This window comes from Orycteropus afer, unplaced genomic scaffold, assembly GCF_000298275.1.
Source record: "Orycteropus afer afer isolate SDZICR_OR568_19922 unplaced genomic scaffold, OryAfe1.0 scaffold00214, whole genome shotgun sequence".
Lineage (NCBI taxonomy): Eukaryota > Metazoa > Chordata > Mammalia > Tubulidentata > Orycteropodidae > Orycteropus > Orycteropus afer.
The window spans coordinates 4,049,072-4,062,210 of NW_006921801.1; the positions used below are offsets into that span (position 1 = coordinate 4,049,072).

The window sequence follows — 13,139 nt, forward strand, 5'->3', positions numbered from 1 at the left end:
AACAATTAGAGCCCCAGAGTCTCTGCCTCTTTCTGCACAACAGGGCAATATCAACAACACACCACCACCACCACCACCAATCAGAAAACTCGAGGTTTATTTTCTAAGAAAGGTAAAACAAAAGGTGGTCTCTGATGCTAGGTACAGTTGAGAGAAACATTTACAAACAAACTGTTGAGACACTCAGCTGCTCCAAAAAGATTGGCAGCCAGAATTATACCCTTCAGGCAGCAGATTGGAAGAATCTTCTCTGGGGAATCTGACTAGCCCAGGAAAAAAGACTTAAGTACAGTGATATGCACATTTCCAGTATAATGGTGCAGCCCAATCAGCCTACAGCAAAGCCACTACTCATGTGCAGAGCTTCCAGTCACTCTTAACCATAAACAGATGGTGAAGGACCACAAAGAAAAGGATCCCTGCACGAAACCCTAATATGAGAGAGACACCAAAAATAACCAGATGAAAGCATTTCGGAACAAATACTGATGATACAAAGAGAAGAAAACAAAAACTATCATTAATATGCTCAGGAAGATAAGCTAAAACACTGAGGACACAAGTATTGAAGATTATAAAGAGAAACATTCAAAGAATGAAATGAGAAAGAGCTTTTAAGACTTAAAAACATGGCAGCCAACAGAAAGGGTGAGAAAATCTCCCAGGAAGTACAAGATAACAGCAAATACAGAAAAGAATGATAAAAAGAGAAAATAGGTGTTTCTGAAAGAAAGACTGGAGAACATCAAGGAGAGGAAATAAATGAATACTGCAAGAAAAATGCTGCACCTGTTTCAATAAGGCAGTAAACATAGCATCCCATTAAGAACTCAAAGTTGTTGCCTCCAAGGAGTGGGGAGTGGGATGAGAGCTACCATCCTCGAACAAGCCTGATATAAAGTATGTACTTGATAACTAACACTCAAGATTAAATTTTGCCATACACCTTAACCTTCGCATCCACAGGGCTGAGTTGGGTACACAAAAAGCACATAGTGATGAGGTGAGAACACACCAAATATTTCTCTTAAATAGTCTAAGCAAGAAAACTAACCTGAGAATGATTTAACTGGACTTTCAATTCTGAAAAATCCAGCATCAAACACTATTTTATCAATTTCCTTTGGCATTACAGGGCCCGCTGCCTCGGTGTGTTCTTCCTGCTGAATTCTCTCTCTCATTGCATTTTTTATGGCAGCTAGGCGATTTCTAGCTGCAATTCTTGCACCATCATCCTGCTTTGGTTTACTTGCCATGATCGACACAACTTTTTTCTGTGAAGAGAAATGATGACATTTACTAAGGCTGCTCACTACTACCTTATAAGGAAAACAAATAAAGTATACACAAAATATTTCACACATTTACCAAATGTTTATTAAGTTCCTAAACCAAAAACCAAGCCAAACTCACTGTGGAAGTAGACTGCCCAACTGTCCTTCCAAGGAGTGGCTGTGGGTTTGTACCGCCAGCCTTCTAGTTAGCAGTCGAGTGCCTTAGGCATTATGATCAAGTTCCTAGTAAGTACTAAAAATTCTGGAGACAAGAGTAAAAAGATGAAGTTCCTGTCCTCAAGGAGCTTACAGCTTAGGCAAGAGCCAGGTAAGGACAGTAAGTGGGATAAATATCGTATCAGAGATAATGCAGAGGGCTGTGGGAGAACACAATCATGGCAACTAAATCTTCAGAGGCATCAGGAAAGGCTTATAGGAAGTTGCATCTATGCTGAAATCAGTTAATCAGATTAAAAGATGGTATGAGGAAATGGGAAGGTGGGTGGGCAAGACAGAGAGAATAGCAGTTTAAGAAGCCAGAAGTGAAAGAAAGCGCAGAAGTGTTAGTAAGACAGAAGCAACAGGTAGATTATGAAAGTCCTTGAATGTAACAGTTTTAATGAGCTACGTTTATACAGAAGACAAAGGAATAGAGAACTATTGGTAATTTTTAAGTGGATCAACACTATCAGATTTGTGTTTTGGAAAGATACTCCGGCCAAAGCCTGGCGAATGGGCTGTAGGGTTACAAGCTCACTAGGAAGGAGACTACTTAATACTGGGAAAAGACGATAGCCTGAAAAAGAAATGGGAAAAAGTGAACAAATTCAAGAGATATTTAAGAGGTGATTTTGAGATTTGGTGATCTATTGGATGTATATAGGGCAGAGATGGTAGAAATAGAGAAAGAAAAGGACGAAAGAAGATATCCAAGGTTTCTAGCTTGGACACCTAGTGGGTTAGTAATACCTTGAGGGAGGGAAGCACTTGATATGCAGATGATTTCAGTTTAGACACACACACACACACACACACGTATATTTTAAAATTTTTATTGTGATTCGAGTGAAAGTTTACACAGCAAACTCAGTTTAGGATATATATATTTTAAGATATACTAAATTAAGATATATACAACCAGAGTTCCATAACAAGTGTGGTCTGAAATAGAGAACTGCGAATCACCATGAAGGAGAGGAGGAGAAGACTGCGCAAGAAGAATATGGAAGAAGAAGAGTTGAGGCAGGAATTCTGAATATTACGAACATTTAAAGAATAAATGGAAAAAGAGAAACCTCCAAACGTGATTGAAGAATAGCCATAGGCAGGAGGAAAGTCAGCAGGATATAATGCAAGGAGAGAATGGACCTATTAAATACTGCAGAAGGGCTAGATTTTATAAACGTGTTTAATAACTTCAGTAACTATTGGATCAATAACCTTGGTGACAACTGTTCCAGAGGTACAAAGAGGGGTTTAAAGCTGAATTGCAATGAGTTAGATAAATGGAAGAGTTAAACCTAAATATGAAAGACAATTTGTCAGGGCTTGTTTGTGATTGGGAAGAGAGGTAGGAGCAGAGGGGTACAGGTAGCTGGAAGAAGATACGCATGTGTACATGTTTCTTTAATGTAAAAAAAGATATTCAATTAAGCATGTTTAAAAACTGACGGGAAGGGGGGAATTGAACAAACAAGGAAACTGACAGAACGAAGTCAATGAACAGAGAAAGGAGGCATTGATATCAAAGTATAGGTTAAAAGATTAGCTTTATTTGTTTGATAATCTTAACAGTAGCCTAGAAAATAAAGTAGGAGGAGAGAGCCATCTGGTGATAAGAGGCAGAATTACAAGGTTCTGATATAATGACATACTGATACTGCTATTTGCATCACTGAAAACATTAGTATTTCCAGGACAAGCATTCAAATAAAAATACTCCCAGTAGCTTTAAAATGTTCATCCTTTGCTATTTAATAGATGTGAAATCCATTCAATCACTTTAGTCACTGCCTTCAGGGTCTTTTCATGAGATATTTTTATTGGTAAAATAATTTAGGGGGGAGTTTTTATTTGTATTATAGAACATATAAGTACCAATCTAGAAAACCTGATTTTATAATCACAAGCATTTTTCTAAAATCATAAAGAAAAACTGATAATGCTCTAAGGTAGTTTGAGAAGTGTCCAACTGAACCAAAATCTGGGTTGAAAGCATTACTAGAAGAAAAGCAAACAAAACAAACACACAAACATTAGAAATGCACAAAAATGGAATTTATCATGTTAAGAAAACAAATTTTATGGGGGAAAGTAGTAGGGAATCTTTTAAGATAAAGTATAGGAAAGAAGACAAAGAGAGCCCTTGTTGAAGAGAAGGGCAATGTACCAAATGTGAGTGACCAAAATGGCAGCATTGAGGATGAGAAAGACAGAGAGAGTTACATGGGCAGTACAAACAACAAATATGAACCCCTTTGCAAATACAATACTGAGTTGTCAATGAAAGCAAACGTGGGTATAGGGACGGATAGATGGGTGAACAAGCTAAACAATTATCTATGTCTAAATGGAGAGTGTATCCAAGATCATATACAGGGTTGGCAGACAATGGGCCTCTCAGGGTACAGAAGAGTATGAAGGGATGGACACTGGGAGGAGGTAACTATGGGGAGGAAGTGGGAGGGGAGCTGCTGCATTGTAAATTTTGGTCAATGACATGAGACAAAGTATATGTGAACTGCTGTATGAAAAGTGAATTTACTCTGTAAATCTTCACCCAAATCCTAATAAAAAAAAAAAAGAGAGCCCTTGTTCTTCTTTTCTATTCAAAATATTCTTTCATTTTGAAATATATCATACCATACTTTATATCAAACAGAGGCAGCATAGCCCACCCATAAAGAAAATGGATTCTGAAAAAAGAAATCCTAGCCTGAAGCCCAGCTCTACTGTGGGATTTAATCGCTCTGGGTTTCAGATTCCTCATCTGTGAAATGGGGTAATAGAACCTACCTCATAGGATTGTTGTGAAGATTAAATGAGAATACATGTAAAGTACTTGGAGTAACATGTGGCACATACTAAGCATGACATAAAATATCTATTATTACCTCAACAAAGTGTAAAAGTAGGGTGTAAATGGGAAATTGCTTTGTAAAATGATGAAAAATACAAGGCTAAATATTTTTTTAAGTTTAATAACAAAATCTAATTAAAGTAGAAGAGTCTATAATAGAAATTTGGATATAAAACCCACAAACTTACCCGAATGACTTTTTTGCTTGTAATATTATTGTGTTGCCACCCAGATTCCTCAAGTTTTCTCAGATTGTTGAATTTTTGGTTTACATCATCTATCTATTAATAAATAAGGCATAAGTTTATCAGATTAATGCTAACTATATTAAAGTTACAAACTAATGAACTGAAGCATCAAAACAAATTGAGACTGATGACTCAAATTTTTGTAGTAAAACTGTTCACTGTTATTTTTGGCTTTACAAACCTATAAAATCTACATAAAGATGTCATATGTGAAAAACACTCCTAAATTATTTTGACCCCTACCATGGCAGGAAAAAGAGTTCTGGTGCCATAGTGGATAAGACATCTGGTTGCTAACTAGAAGGTCAGCGGATCAAATGGGAGGAAGATGAGGCAATCTACTTCTGTAAAGGTTTACAGCCTTGGAAACCCAGTGAGGGTCACTGTAAGTCAGAAACGACTCAATAGTAATGGGTTTGGCTTTGGTTTATTGGTAAAATGGTAGAAGGCATCTTAAATGTTTTTTCCCCCTTAAATCATGAAGCATAAGCATAATTTCATTTTTAAAGATTCAGATAATCTACTTACTCATATACATAGAAGGATGGGAATGTGATTCCCTTTCATTCCTCTTTTGCCATTTTTAGTCTCTTCCAAAGAGGTAACCATTGTCAACAGTTTGGAAGCATGTTTTTGAGCCCTGGAGGCGTAATTGTTAAGCACTTGGCTGCTAATCAATCAAAAGGCCAGTGGTTTGAACCTACCAGTGGCTCTGTGGGAGAAAAGACCTGGCTATCTGCTTGAGCAAAGATTATAGCCTAGGAAACCCTGTGGGGCAGTTCTATTCTGTCTTATAGGGTAGCTAAGAGTTGGAACTGACTTGACGACCCACAATAACACCATTATGCATTTATGCACATACATACATACTTTTAGTCTTTCTTTTAAAAAAATATACATTTCTAAAGGACTCAGGATACGAGAATGGAAATACTACAAATATGCATTAAATAATGAATGGAATTCTGTTCAGTAATACAAAAGGATGAAATGTGGATACATGCTACAGTATGGATGAACTTCAGAAACATCATGTTAAGTGAAAGAAGTCAGATGAAAAAGCATCTAATAACTTGCTTATGTCCAGAAACGGCAAATCTACAGAGACAGTAAGTAAATTTGTGTTTGCATGGGGCTGGGAGTAGGAATAGGGACTGACTGCAAAGAGACATGAGGGATCTTTTATAAGGTGGTAAAAACATTCTAAAATTGGATTATGATGATGGTTGTGCAACTCTGCAAATTTACTAAAAATCATTAAATTGTACACTTAAAATGGGTGAATTTAATGATATATAAATCACACCTCAATAAATTGCTTAAAAAAAAGGTCTCAGAGAAAAAAAAAAAAGAAGGTGGGGACCAGGTTTGCTGGTCCAATAGAGCCTGGTGTAACCACTGAGACTATGGCCCCTAGCGGCCCTTCAGGTCTGGAATTGAACCCACAACTGTGGTTTCCAGCCAAACAAAGTACAGGCATGTGAGTTAAACATTTACCTCAAGTAGACACACGCCCTGGAGAGAACAATCATGGGAGAAGGAAGGGCTGCTTATGCACAGGGAGATAGCTCAGGGTGCAGAAGAGTATGAAGGGATGGACACGGGGAGGAGATAACTATGGGGAGGAAGTGGGAGGGGAGCTGCTGCATTGTAAATTTTGGTCAATGACATGAGACAAAGTATATGTGAACTGCTGTATGAAAAGTGAATTTACTCTGTAAATCTTCACCCAAATCCTAATAAAATCAATCAATCAATCAATCAAAAGATCTCAGGAGCCAACTTAAAGAGACCCCCACTCGCCAAAGCTGGAAAATATGCATCAATAAGGATAGTAATTGTAAGCAATTTAAGCATACCAAACACCTTTAAGTCTATAAATTAATAATGATAATAAAAGCAGACTTAATTAGTCACCATTGAGGGATGCTAGTGAACCAGGCCATTATTATTAAAACTGGTATATATATAAAGACTGATCATAATGTAATGCTTATATATTCTTTTAAAATTCACGGTAAAGAGCTTTTATAGAGGGACAACACAATTTGCAAATTGGGAATCACAAAGTCCAGAGGATTCTGAACTAAGTGCTCCAAGCAATGCTTCCATTTTTATGGCTATATAAACACTATTCACAGACCAACTACATGGTTACTGAGATTGTTTTTCCTTTCTCACAAATTTTCCTTAGACTTTGTAATTGCTTTTCTTTTTTTGTTTGCTTAGCCTTTTGTGTGTCTATCATCAATTCAAAGAGCTCTGGTGGATTAGGCATTTGGATACTAACCAGAAGGTTGGTGGCTCAAACCCACCAGGAGGAATATGAGGGAACCTACTTCCATAAAAATTTATAGCCTTGGATACCCAATGGAAGTCCCTATGAGTTGGAATCAATAAGATAGCAGTAAGTTTTTTTTTTTTTAAGTCGTCACCTCCAAAACCTATATAGTAGTACAAATCTTCTCATAATACAATAATAAAACATACCATGTATTATACCCACTTCAGTTTCACAGAGACATCTCTCTCAAGGCCCTCGAGTCTCTTGCTGCCACCTGAAGCAGTACTGCTCCCTAAGAGACAGCTGCCATCTTAGACTCTTCCTTTACTCACCACTGACAATTCCCTTTCTGGGGTAAATCTTACCTTTTCTTTCTTTCTTGGCTTATTCCCCTCATTTTTATGAGGCACATTCTCAGCTGCCTGAGAAAGGCTGCATAAGAGGTAAATTTTGAGAACCTGTATGTCTGAAAAATGTCTTCCTACTATCATACTTGATTGGTTTGGTACAGAAATTGAGGTATTTTTCCCCTCAGAATTTTGATGATGTTGATCTCCCAATTTTCAGTTTCTGTTGAGAAATCCAAGGCTATTCTGATTCTTGACCTCTTGTGTGAAACTTGTTTTCTCTCTGGAAACCTCTAGATCTTCTCTCCATACCAAGATTTGTGCCATTGAATTTCATGGCGTGCCTTGGTGTGAATCTACTCAATGAGCCACACTCTAGAATTCATGTTTTCCAGTTCTAGAGAAAAATTTTAAACCATTTCATCTATCATTTCCTCCCCACTATTTTACCTAATCTTTTTCTGGAATTCCTGTTATTTGGATAATATATTTCCTGGACTAATCCACTTAGTATTCTTACCTAGTCTCTCCTATTTTATATCTCTCTTCTCTTTTGGTTTTGTTTTATGGGAAATTTCCTTAACATTATCTTCTTTCTTTATGTTGAACCTTATGTTTCTGCTCTAATATTTTTTAATTCCTAACACTTTTTGTTCTCTGAATGCTTTTTATTTTTTTTAATAGTTATTTAACAGATGAAGTGTATGATCTCAGAGAATACTAACACTTCATTTTTTAATTTTATTGTGGTAAAATATATATAATAGAAAATTTGCCATTTTAACCATTTTTAATTGTAATTCAGTGATAAGAATTCCTTTCACCATGTGGTGCTACTATCACCATTGCCCATTTCCAAAACTTTGAAATCACCCCAAATAGAAAACGTATATACCTTTCATCAATAATGTAGCTCTGGTGGTGTAATGAATAAGGCACTTGGCTGCTAATCCACCAGATGCTCCATGAAAGAAAGATGGGGCAAACTACTTCCGTAGAGATTTACAGCCTCAGCAACCCAGTGGGGGTCAATTCCCCAGGGGGGAATCGACTCGATGGCAGTGAGTTTTCATCAATAAGGAACTCCCATTTCTTTCTCCTCCCAGCCCCTGGTAATTCTCTGATAAATTTAGTCTCTATGCACTTGCCTATACGAGACATTTCATGTAAGTGGGATCATACAACAGTAGTCCTTTTGTGTCTGATGTACTTCATCTCAGCATAATGTTTTTAAGGTTCATCCATGTTGTAGCATGTATCAGAATTCCATTAATGTTTTTAAGGTTCATCCATGTTGTAGCATGTATCAGAATTCCATTTTTCTTCATGGCTGAACAATATTCCATCGTATTTATATACCACATTTTGTTTATCCATCTTTTGATGGACACTGGGATATTTCCAGCTACTGGCTATTGTGAAATACTTGTTTTTAAAAGTTCTTTTCTCCTTGAAGTATTTCCATTGCCTTTATGCAAATAGCTTTTTCCCTTTATGTTTACTTTAGCCTCTTTAGTTTTAAGGCTTTCTTCAAATGTCTAATGATTATTGGATATTGGTTCTTGAAACAGTATTTCAGGTTTATTTCTAGAATAAGCTTGAAAAGCTAAAATGTATCATCTCCTCCCATACCTTTACTGACCCTCCTAGTGATTCTATTTTAGCACTTTCTACATGAAACTGGATTTTTACATGTCTGACTTCTTAGTAAAACTATAAACTCCTCTGAGATAGGGAATATCTTATTTATCAATTCCTCTTACAATATCTGGCACATAGTAGGAACTCAGTAACTGTTAGTTGAATTACTAACTGAATTACTAAAGACTAGATTTACTCATTTTTTCACATGTAAAATCATTATCAACTATTGAATACAATCTCAGTTTCTCACCCCTGTAGGAATTATCCTGACAACAGGGAGGGAGGAAACATTAGCCGTAAAATTTAGGCAGTACATTATAGCTTATAAAGGTAACTTTCAATATCTCATTTAATATTACAGGTACTCCTCGGAAGGAAGATGGGGCAATCTACTTCCGTAGTGATACTGCCTCGGAAACCCAAGGAGGGGTCACTATGAGTCAGGTCCGACTCCACGGCACATAACAACATAACATAATTCTTACCTCATTCTATTACTGTTAAGTCAATTTTAGGAAAACAATAACCAAAAAAAAAAAAAGACTCATAAGTTAATATACCCAAAATATTCAAGCACATACCTGAAAACTAACCATATCCCAAAATCCATCCAGATCTGTACAAGTAGTCTCCTTTACACCTCGTCTATATTCACAATCATTCACCAGTCCTTCAAATTGTTTGAATCTTTCCTTCATAAGAAGTCTTGTTTGACCAACTGTTGTGCGAATAAGATCTTTAGCTAAAGGAAACATGAAGTTTTTAAGAGTTAAATTACAAAACATGACCTTTATTACAAGTTCAACATCTGATAAGAAGACCTTACTCCAAATATGCAAGGGCTTATTCTTCTCTTAAATTCTTAAATCACAGCAAAATAGTAAACAGCATTCTCACTTTTTATTTTATCTGTAGCAAGAATTCAACCCTAAATAACTCACTGCACATCAGTATTTAAGATGATATCATGTTCACACTGATAACACACAAAGCATTTTTTTCTAAACAGCTTTTCCAAATAAGTAAGATTAGGAAATTTTGCAGAAAATCTTTTCCATAATGATTTAGGTAATTTTCATTCAGTCATATTAAAAAAAAAAAAAAAAGAACAAATGTCTAGCTCATAGGAATGATAGTCACTATTTTAAGTAGTTACAGCTTCTCAGCTATATATCATTTTAATATAGAAATATTAGGGAATATTTCAATAAAATGTTTAGATTAAAAAAAAAAATCTTGTTATTTCAAATAACAAAACTATAAAGTTGAGCAAACCAAACATAACAATAATAATAGAAAAAAAGTTAAGACATCAAAAAAATATAAATGTTCCCTCACCATCATCTGGAATGTCCAATTCAAGCTTCTTGTCCCACTCAAGGCAGCATGAAGTTAATTTTTCAGTTTCTGAGTGAAGACTATTTCTAAAATTATGACATACATTTCAACTTTACAAGCATTTCTTACACTAAAATATTACAATTATTATTATGACAGTTGGGAGCTCTGGTAGCATAGTACCTAAGGCACTTGACTGCTAACCAGAAGGCTGGCGGTTCAAACCCACCAGCCACTCCTTGGAAGATGAGGCAATCTACTTCCATAGTGCTACTGCCTCAAAAACCCAAGGAGGGGTCGCTGTGAGTCGGGTCCAACCCGACAGCACACAATAACAACAACGTTAGGACAGTTATATATAATACTTAAAAGAAAAAACAAAAAAACCCTACTCACTGCCATCGAGTTGATTCCAACTTATAACAACCCCATTGGGTTTCCAAGGCAGTAAGTAAATCTTTACAGAAGTAGGTTGCCCCATCTTCCTTCTGTGAAGAAGCAGCTGGTGGGTATGAACCACCAACCTCTGGTTAGCAATCAAATGCCTTAGGCATTGCCCCACCAGAACACCTTTCATAAATAATATTAGGAAGGTATAAAAGGTAGGTAGGCACAATGTTCATTTCTCAGTTGAAGCTTACATATTTCATGAACTATGATTTATTAAAATCTGTAAGTCCAAGTTAATACCCTATGTATATTCATCCTTCTATACCCAAAATTTAGGTGAGGGCTAATGCCAAAAACCTACTTCTTGTTGTTGTTGAGAGTATACACAGTAGAACATACACCAATTCAATGTGCACAAAATTCAGCGACATTGATTACATTCTTCAAGTTGTTCCTCCCCCATTAACATAAACTCACTGTCCCATAAGTCTCTAATTTTTTGAAATCCTGTTGTCAATTTGATCCCGTATAGGTAAGTTCTTAAAACAGCACAATGCTCAAGGCAACATCCTTTACTAATTAAGCTACAGTATTATTGGGTTTAAAGACTTTGGATGTTTTTGGTTTAAGGTTTAGAGATTTCAAGAGCCCATTTTATCAACCTAATACTTCTAGTTTGTTTTGTTCTCATTTTTCAGAGGTTGAAGAGAGTGATATATAGCAGAGCTACATATTCCTTAGTGTGCATCAGATTCTTTTTACTGCCCATAGAGCTAAGATAAGTCCAGCTGCCAAGAGTAAACTTAAGCTAAACTATAAATCTGGAATTACAGAGAGAGAGCCTTACAGATTCTAATTACTAGGCTTTGCTTGGCCTAAGGCAGTGGTTCTAAATTGAGGCAATTGTGGCAATGTCTAGATACATTTTTAGTGGTCAAGACTAGAGGGGTCTAGCTGACACTTAGTGGTAGAAGCCATGGATGTTGCTAAAGATCCCAAATGCACAGAATGACCCTCTACAAACAAGCATTATCCAGTCAAAATGTCAATTGTGTGAATGTTGAGAAACCCTGGCCCAATCTGTTCAATTTGTTTTTATATAAAAAGCATTCTACAGGAGAAACCAGGATAGATTTTGCTTCTAAATAGAAAAACTTAGTTATTTACATCTAATGGCATACCACAGAATGATTTGAGTTAATGAGGAAAGAGACATGGTTTAGTTCCGACATTATCTATAAATTGTTTAATATCTGATATCTCAGCTGACCTACACAATGGGCTATAATCTCTAATATCCCCTACAACTCTAAATCTTTATGTCTCTAAAAATAATTAAAGCAGCTTTTAAAAATATAAAAAGATACTCATAATAGGACAAATGAATTTTAAAACTACAGTGAGATAACATTTCTCATCTACTTTATTGGCAAAGCTCAAAAAAAAAATTGTTAATACGGCATTGGAATGGTATGAGAAAACAAGAACTCTTATACCTTGCTAGAGAAAGTATAAATTGAGGTCATTATATATTTGCACATGAGAGAATTGAAAGTGTACAAAGTTAGTGTTTGCAGTATCGATTATGAAAAGCAATAGACTGAATTCAATGAAAATGACTATCATCCAGGACTTAAATAAATAGTGATACATACATTTAATTGATTATGCTATTATGTTTTTATTTAATGTTAAAAGTTGGAGACATTCCATTTCAGTACTTAAAGAATGTGTGTGTGTGTGTGTGTGTGTTTTAATGACCACATGTTGTTGTTGTTGTTATGTGCCCTCGAGTTGCCCCGACTCATAGCGACCCCTCCTTGGGTTTCGGAGGCAGTATCACTATGGAAGTAGATTGCCCCATCTTCCTTCCGAGGAGTGGCGGGTGGGTTTGAATATGCTGGGAGCTTCCTAGGAACTCAGAACAAAATGCACGTGGCCTCCCCCTGGTCCAGGCCCAGGCAGCCCTAAGTGACCCCTGCCTAGGAGAGGTTTTATGTAATTTAAAGGCCACTCGGAAGGAAGGTTGGGCAATCCTACTTCCATAGTGATACTGCCTCGGAAACCCAAGGAGGGGTCCTATGAGTCGGGGCCGACTCAACGGCACATGACAACAACAACAACATGTGGTCATTAAAACACACACACACACACACACACACACACATTCTTTTAAGTACTGAAATGGAATGTCTCCAACTTTTAACATTAAATGAAAACATAATAGCATATATTGTTGCTGTTATGTGCTGTTGAGTCGGACCCGACTCATAGCGACCCCTCCTCCTTGGGTTTCCGAGGCAGTATCACTATGAAAGTAGATTACCCCATCTTCTTTCGGAGAAGTGGCTGATGGGTTTGAACCGCCAGCCTTCTGGTTAGCAGCCAAGTGCCTTAGGCACTATGCTACCAGAGCTCCAATAGTGTGTATAGTACTACTTTTTATATTAAAAAATATATATGATGTTTCTATATGACTACATAGGAGCTTTGGTAGCATAGTGCCTAAGGCACTTGACTGCTAACCAGAAGGCT

The 13,139-nt window shown here is 36.6% G+C and overlaps 1 protein-coding gene across 1 annotated transcript in view; it reads right to left on the reverse strand.

Annotated features, from left to right (window-relative positions):
* Positions 1 to 13,139, reverse strand: part of DLGAP5 (DLG associated protein 5) — a 39,218-nt gene that overhangs the window by 11,738 nt on the left and 14,341 nt on the right. The window contains exons 10-13 of the mRNA XM_007948363.1: positions 10,215 to 10,300; positions 9,458 to 9,618; positions 4,542 to 4,634; positions 1,055 to 1,274 (exon numbers count right to left, since the gene is read on the reverse strand). Coding sequence (XP_007946554.1) covers positions 1,055 to 1,274; positions 4,542 to 4,634; positions 9,458 to 9,618; positions 10,215 to 10,300 — 560 coding nt within the window. The remainder of the gene's footprint in view (positions 1 to 1,054; positions 1,275 to 4,541; positions 4,635 to 9,457; positions 9,619 to 10,214; positions 10,301 to 13,139) is intronic.